This window comes from Zonotrichia leucophrys, unplaced genomic scaffold (assembly GCF_028769735.1).
Source record: "Zonotrichia leucophrys gambelii isolate GWCS_2022_RI unplaced genomic scaffold, RI_Zleu_2.0 Scaffold_38_522144, whole genome shotgun sequence".
Classification (NCBI taxonomy): Eukaryota; Metazoa; Chordata; class Aves; order Passeriformes; family Passerellidae; genus Zonotrichia; species Zonotrichia leucophrys.
Window position 1 is genome coordinate 124,714 of NW_026992243.1, and position 7,960 is coordinate 132,673.

The window sequence follows — 7,960 nt, forward strand, 5'->3', positions numbered from 1 at the left end:
ATTTACATGTTGCATATTTTTCTTCTCCACTTGTGATGTTGTTGACTTTAAAAAGAAATGTCATTACTCATCCTTTCCTCCTTCAGCATCCACCAAGCTTGTGTGACCCAGAGACTTTGTGTAAATAGGGAGACTCACATTGTATTTAAATGAAATAAATTAACCTGCAGCATTTTTTTTTAGTCTTGAGGTCCATCCTCAGCAGAGCAGGAATGAATGGGAAGTGAGAACAATTTTCTGGCTGCATCAGCCTTGGAGCGCGCCCTGGGCCTGGAGCAGGAGCAGCTCTTGAGGGCCCCAAGGCCGCGGCTCTTGTGCTGCCCTGGACAGATGGGATGGCAGCAGGGGCTGCAGAGCTCTCAGCACCTAAGCCAGAGGGGAGCAGGGCAGCCAGGGAGCCTCCTTTGGCCTTGGCCAAGCACCTTCCCCCATGGCTGGGGCTGAGTCCTGTGGCAGCTGCAGCTGCTGCTGTGCCCTTGCCAGGGGCTGAGGCCATGGGGCAGTGCCCAGAGCAGCCTGGCCTGAGCAGAGCTGTGGGGCCAGAGCCGGCTGGGCTGGGCTGGGAAGAAGCCCTTGGTGCTGCCCAGAGCTCAGGGCAGCTGGCAGAGCTTGCAGGGAGCTGGGCCGGGCTCAGAGACCCTGGCCCAGAAACCATCAGTGTCCATCTCAGCCTAGGTGAGCGTACAGGGGCAGGACTCAGGCCAGGCCTTGTGGGGCAGGGCCAGCACCTGTGCAAGGCATTGCAAACAGGCAAGTGGCCCAGAGAGGAGGCTGCTCTGTGCCCTTGGTGGCATGGACAGAGCAGGGAGGGGGCCCAGCACATTTGTCAGCACCAGCTTCTGTCCCCATGTTTTGGCAGCCCTGGCTGCTGAGCCCAGCTTTGGCCTGGGCTGAGTTTGGCTGTGGCCCAGCTCCATCCTCCTGCGGGGCTCAGGGCCTGTTCCCAGCCATGGCCAGCCCTGGCTGCCTCTCTGCTGGCCCAAAGGCCTGCAGAGCCCGGGGCAGGGCTGTCTGTGCGGCCCCACAGGTGCCAGGGGCTCTGCAGGAGCTGGCAGAGGCTGCCCAGCAGGGAGGCCATGGGGCACAGAGCCCCAAGGCTGCTGTGGGCACCACGGCACAGGGGCCGTTCCAGCCACAATGCTCCTGGCCTGGGCTGGGCCTGCACAGGGGCTCTGCGACATGGGAAGGGAGCAGGGCTGCGATGGCTCTGGACAGGTAACGAACTAACGAACAGGAGCTGTGAAGACACTGGATAACAGCAAGGCCAGCAACAGACAGGGAATTTCTCTGCATTGTTTGTGCTCTGCAGGACTGCTTCAGAACAGGGAGGGGGATTTAATACCAGCAAACACTGATACTGATGTTGAGGGATAAAATGGCTTCTTTGCCTGAGTCTTTGCTGCAAAGGTCTCTCAGATCTCTGCATTCAGTGAAGAGCTTCAAAGAGGAGGAAAGCAAGTATTGTCAGGAACCTCACTGAGGGGGGGAAGGGGTTAAAAGCCGATGTGGCAAGGAAGAAAAAAATAAGAAAAAGTAGTATTTTCACTCAAAGATGACCTTGCAGCTGAAAGATGCTAATATTCGGTGGGAAAAATTTCACATATTGTGATTGCTTTGGGTTGTTTTATGTCTGCTTTGAGAAGTGCAATTTCTGCAGAAGATAACAGGATGTTGTAAAATAGTCCTGAAATGCATTTTTCACAGGCCTTAGGCCTCCTGGTGAGAGGGAAGAGAGATAAGGAGTTCAGAGATTGCAAAAGCACAGCCTTGTGAAGGAATGTGCCTTTGATGGGCCCTGTGGTATGTTATGGCAGAGGAACAGGCTTGCCATGTGTTCATTTTGCCCCTGTTAAGATGGAATAAGCTTAGGACTGTATATGTCCCCTTCTACTAGCGTGGCGATAGAATAAATCTACTCTTTACACTTCAGCTGTGGATTTTGGCTGTCTTGGTTACCTGGATATATTCAGTTCACACACTCATGGAATTCATGAAAGAAGGACAAATGCCAGTATCAGCCCCTGCAGTGGCACTGGCTGGAGCTGTGTGGCTGGCAGTATCCCTGTGGGAAAGGACTTGGTGCACTGGGAGCTGGAGGCAGCCATATGCCCTGGCAGCGAGGAAGGCCAGGAGCACCCTGGACTGTGTGACCAAGAGATTAAGGATATGGATCGGAAGTATCCAGATTATTGTGCCTTGGTTGTGGTTCCTCAACACAGGAAAGATGTCTGTAAACCTGAGCAGGTTTAGTGAAGGGCCTCCAAGGTGGGGCTGGAGCACCTTGCCTGTTAGGAGGCTGTGGAAGCTGGACTTGGATTAGATCCAGTCACACCTACAACACCTACATTCCATTCTGAGAAGTTTAGAAAGCTAGGGGGTCCTGGGTAGGTTTTGGGGGTGTTGGGGATCCTTTCTGTACTTTATATCTCAAAAAAAGCTTCTCTAATAAATTTTGTTTCAAGCTCCCACTCTGCCCACAATGAGGGGAGCGCTGCCGGGGGGCACTGGGTCCCTGGGGAGCAGTGATGAACACTGTGAGCACTGGGAGGAAGCGCTGGGAGCACCTGGAACTCTGTCATGCCCCCCAGCTGCCTCAGTTCAGCTTCCTGCTTTGTGTGGGGGCTGTGCGGATCCCTGTGGTTTTAGGGTATGCCTACAAGCAGCAAGGTTTGATTGACAGCTGGCATTTATTGGGGAGAGGAAAATGGAGTGGGGGGTGCTGAGGGAGGTGGGGGTGGATGATGGAGATCTGCAGGTGTGGGGCTGCTGGGGTTGTCCAGGTGCGGGATGCTGGGTGACAGGGTGTTGGGGATGGCCATGTAAGGGGTGCTGGGTGTACTGGCTGTCTAGATGCTGGTGGTTCTGTTTGTTGAGGATGCCCAGGTGCAGGGTGATGGCAGTGCTGCTGGTGCTGAGCGGGTGCAGCTCCTGTGCTCAGATGGAGATGCTGTTCTCCGTCTCCAGTGGGTTCAGGTAGTTGTATCTCAGCTCAGCCTGTTGGTTCCTCTCCTCAATCCGGTCCCGGATCTCCTCCAGCCGCCCTTGGAAGGCCCGGATGAGCCGCCGGGGTTCCGCCTCTGTGAACCACTCCTCTGGGTACTGTCCCAGGAGCCTCTGGAGGGGACAGCAACATGGACCCTTCAGCTTCAGCCTTTGGTGCTATTTGGGGGTTCCCCAGCACCCTGGTAGGTGTGGAGGAATGGTGGCTGTCCCCCAAGCTTGGTGACACCAAAGGTGGTGACATCCACCCTTGTGGGCACCTCTTGCAGTTCCCCCGGCCCACAGAGCTGTTTGGGGGGGGCACGTGGGGACTGTGGGGCCAGACTCACCCTGTCCTTGAGTTGGGAGCTGAGGAGAATGAGGGCAACCAGGATGTTAGCAGTGGTGGCCACCTCAGGAATGGTGTCGAGGAAGTGCTGGAGGAAGGCCCGGCCCTTCTCGCTGGGTGGTGGGTGGCGCATGGAGGACGGGGCGTTGGGGACGAAGGCCCCTAGATCATACTGCAGGGGGAAAGATTACTGCAGAGAACATCCCCCCAAACCAGCAATGGAACGGGTGGGGACATCCTCCCAAAACAGCGAGGGGACAGGTGGGAACATTCTTTGGCACAGAGAGGAGGCAGATTGGAACATCTCAGCATGGCAAGGGAGATGGATGGGGACATCTCCAGTGTGAAGAGGGGATGGATGGGTACATCCTTCTGGCATGGGGACCCATTGGATGGGGACACAGGGTGAGGACATCCTTCCAGCATGGACATAAAATGGATGGGGACGTCCTTCTGGCATGTAGAGAGGTGTGATATAGACATTGGTTCAGGATGGGGACATCCTTCCTGCACACAGAGGAGTGGGAGAGGGCCATGTCCCCAGCATGGCTTGAGGACACCTGAGGATATCCTTTGGGTCCCTGCCCATGTCCTACCTGCCCATTGTTGACAGCCGCGTGCTGCACCGAGCAGGTGAACATCACCATGGTGAGGAACTTGATGAGCTCCACCACTGTCTGCAGCGACGAGGGAATACCTGGGTGGGGATGGGACAGCCAAGAGCCTCAGGGACCTGTGTGTTCCCTGCCTCCCCTGGGGACATCCTCTGGCAGCCACAGGTGTGCTACCTGAGGAGGTCCTGCCCAAGAAACCATTGGTGAAGATGTCCATCACCCAGGCCTGCAGCTCGGTGTCCCCGCTCACCGCTGCATCCCCATCATAGTAGAATGTGACGATGCCAGTGACAAAGCTGCCGTAGGGAAGAGGTGATTGTGAGATCTTGAGGCATGCCAGGACCACCCTCCACCCCCTGAAACCAGTCTCACCTCTCAATGGCTTCCCAGAGGCTCATCCCATCGTCTCGGTAGTAGTAGTTGGGGACATGGGACATGCCACGGTGGCGGATGTCGTCGGGGAGGCACAGGGACGTGTAGGTCACCTGCTCCAGGCCTCGCTGCACCACCAGCAGCAGCCCCTCATAGGTCACCCCGGAACCCTGGGTGAACCATGGTTGGGGAGGGCAGGAGGTGCCCAGCTTCAGTGTTGCCCTGTGCTCCCCATACACCCCAGTACCCCATACTGGTCCCAGGTTACAATTGCTCCAAGTACACACCCAGTGCCCCTGGTACTCCCATTTACCCCACTGCTCTCCAGTGTCCTCCACACCATGTTCTGTAATGTCTGCCAGGTCTCTCATGCTTCCCAGTGCCCTCTAGTGCCCCCAATACACTACAGTGTTCCCCAGCAATTTCAGTACACCCAGTGTTCCCAGTACGCACCAGTACTCTACATTGGTTCCAGTAGCACCCCAGTACTGCCCAGTGTTTCCAGTAGACCCCAGGGTTCCCAGGAGACCCCGGTGCCTCCAAGTAGAATCCAGTACCTCCAGGAGACCCCAACATCGCCAAAACTCCAGTGCCCTCCAGTGTCCCAGTGAACTTCAGTAGACCCCCAGTGTCCCCAGTACACCCCTGTGCCTCCCAATACCCCAGAGCATTCAGTGCCCCAGCAGAGCCCAGTGGCTCAGTTCCCAGGGCTCACCTTGTCAATGAGGCCACCCTGGTTTATGAGGACACTGCGGGCCAAGGTGTTGATGTGCAGTGTGAAGTGGAAGTGGGGCATGAGGAGCTGAGGGAGGAATAAACACCTGGCAGGTGACCATGGACCCCTTCATGGAGCTGGGGGCCTGTCAGGTGGGGCATAACTGCCCTCAGATCTGGGGACAGGGAGCAGCAGGTGGCCCTAAGGGGGGACCTTACCTTGAAGAGGGGGTGACAGGTGGGCAGGTGGCGCAGCGTGGCGATGGCAAAGACCTCCCCAAACAGGTGGGTCCTCAGCAGGTGGGTGAGGAGCTGGTGGCTGTAGAAGTCGGCGTTGCGCACCCAGGTCTTGGCCAACAGCCAGTCCCACTCATCATCACTCGGCAGGAAGATGGGGCTGTGGGGTCCTGGTGTTTGGCTGAGCTGTGGGAGACCACACGGTGGTATAGAACCATTGCCACCCTCCTGACAGTAGGATTTAGAGTGGGACACCCCTACCTGGATGGCGATGGGGCGCAGGAGCCCATCAGTGCCTTGGTGAAGCAGGCAGAGCGGGGCCGCTATGTACTGCTGGCGCCCGTAAATGGTGTCGGTTGGGATGTCCTCCAGCACCTTGTAGTCCACAATGAAAATCCGACCTTCTTGCAGCTCCTTGCCCAGGTCAGTGCCACCTCCCAGTGAGCCAGCAACCATCTCTGGTGTCACTGGGAATTTGAGTGGCAGTGTGGTGCAGCGATGGATGATGATGGGGTTGTTGCCAGTGAGGAACTGGGAACCGAAGAAGTCATCTTCTTGCCAGTGCTTGGCCACATACTCAGGGACTAAGGCGATGGTCAGACATCAGCACCCACTTACCCACCCTCCAAGCACCCTGAGTGATACAGGAGGAAGGGCAAGGGACAACACAAAGGCACCCACCAATGTCCCTGCCCTGTGTCCGGGAGAAGATGGTGCGCATCTCATCCAGGCTGTTCCAGGAGCTGCGTCTCAGTAGGAACCCTGACAGAAAGTGGGAGGCCCCTCTACAGGGCAGAGGGGGGACCTCAGCACACTTCTTGGCTTCTGTGGCCCCTTTCCCTGCCATTACCCAAGTCCTCCATGGCCTCAGGGCACAGCTTACTGGAAGATGAGGAAACCAGTGAAGTTGTTGGCCCTGATGCGGGAGAACTGGATGTTGGAGTCCAGCTCGAAGATGGAGTCCACATTGAGGCAACGGGGCCAGCCCTGGGCGAAGTTCTTCCACCTGAGCGGGGGGAAAAATGGGAGCAGACATCAGCATCACTGCTGACCAGCCCACCTGGCCAAAGCAGGCCTTGCCCCCCTGTCCCTGCTGTCACCGGTAAGCCTCCTGCCGTGCTGCCAGCTCCCGATGACGATGTTCCTTGAGGATCTGCAGCTTGTCATCCACCAGCTTCTTCCCTAGAAAGAAAGGGGGTGTCAAAAGTCGGACCTCTGGCCATCAGAGGAAGATGGGGACAGGGTGGGTCCTACCTGAGCCCTCTCGCACCTCCACCGTGGTGACTCCCTCCAGCCACTGGTAGCAGGGGAAGCGATACAGGGTGCCATTGGGGGCTGCCACCCGTACGTCCTTGCAGAACCAGGCATCCTCCAGGAAGAGCCGCCACTTGTGCAGGCGGATGAGGACAATGGGGCCTAAGTCCTGCCCACAGTGCACAGACAGGCTCCTCTCCTGGAGAGGAGGAAATGGCTTCTGGGGGAATGGGCAGATGCCCTGTGGTGGCACCAGGGACACCAGCAGAGAAGGGGCTCTAAGCATCCCCACTTGCTTCCATTGCCTTCAGGATCCTTTTCCTCCATCATCCCCTCAAAGTCCCTTTCCTCCACCCTCCCAGAACACCATTCCTCCAATCCCCCCAGGACCACTACCCACCATCCTTCCCAGATTTTTTTCCTCCAGACCCTGGAACCCCTTTCCTCCATCTCTCTCATATCCCTTCTCACCATCCCCTTGTATCCCCAGGAAAGTCCATGCAGCCCCTCATGTCCCCAGGACAGCTCTATCACCCCTTGTGCCTTTTGTCCTTATCCCCATGCCCACCTTCCCTGGCAGGAACAAGAAGGAGACGGTGGTCTGGCGGCTCTCGCCATAGGTGCCCACCAGGGTGATGGAGATGGAGTTGTTGGTCCCAGCTTCCACCATGTCACCTGTTGCCACTGTCACCTTGTAGGTGGCCATGACAAGCTGCAGTGATGTCCTGGAGATGCCGTCAGAGAAAAGTGAGGGGCTGTGGGGTGCAAGCCTGCTGTTTTGGATGATTTGGGTGTCGCAACCCCCACAGCCGTTGTGTGAGCACGTGACGGGTCCTTCCTCCTCAGGGAGGGGTTATCAGACCACTACTACTGTCCAGCATCAAGTACATCTGATCTCAACTGATGTGGCCATGGGGACATTGCCCAAGTGATGGCCCTGTGGGTCGTTGTGGAGACATTGCCCAAGAAGTGGCCCTGAGGATGGCCATAGGGACATTACCCAAGCGATGGCCCTGAGGATGGCCGCAGGGACATTACCCAAGCGATGGCCCTGTGGGTGGCTGTGGGGACATTGCCCAAGCGATGGCCCTGTGGGTGGCTGTGGGGACATTGCCCAAACGATGGCCCTGTGGGTGCTCTGGGGACATTACCCAAGCGATGGCCCTGAGGATGGCCGCAGGGACATTACCCAAGCGATGGCCCTGTGGGTGGCTGTGGGGACATTGCCCAAGCGATGGCCCTGTGGGTGCTCTGGGGACATTACCCAAGCGATGGCCCTGAGGATGGCTGCAGGGACATTACCCAAGCGATGGCCCTGAGGATGGCTGCAGGGACATTACCCAAGCGATGGCCCTGAGGATGGCTGCAGGGACATTACCCAAGCGATGGCCCCAGGGTTGACCATGGGCACATTACTCAAGAAACTGTCCCATGTTCCTGG

At 57.3% G+C, this 7,960-nt stretch overlaps 1 protein-coding gene across 1 annotated transcript; it reads right to left on the minus strand.

Moving 5' to 3' along the window:
• Window positions 1-2,633: 2,633 nt before the first annotated feature.
• Window positions 2,634-7,244, minus strand: LOC135460400 (hydroperoxide isomerase ALOXE3-like). The gene is made up of 13 exons (XM_064737218.1): window positions 7,088-7,244; window positions 6,520-6,718; window positions 6,366-6,447; window positions 6,149-6,271; window positions 5,947-6,050; window positions 5,527-5,849; window positions 5,248-5,451; window positions 5,030-5,116; window positions 4,315-4,484; window positions 4,117-4,238; window positions 3,925-4,025; window positions 3,330-3,500; window positions 2,634-3,114 (listed from the first exon to the last, which is right to left on the minus strand). The coding sequence occupies exons 1-13, from the start codon at window positions 7,223-7,225 to the stop codon at window positions 2,935-2,937; spliced, it is 2,004 nt and encodes a 667-aa protein (XP_064593288.1). The 5' UTR covers window positions 7,226-7,244; the 3' UTR covers window positions 2,634-2,934.
• Window positions 7,245-7,960: the final 716 nt, after the last annotated feature.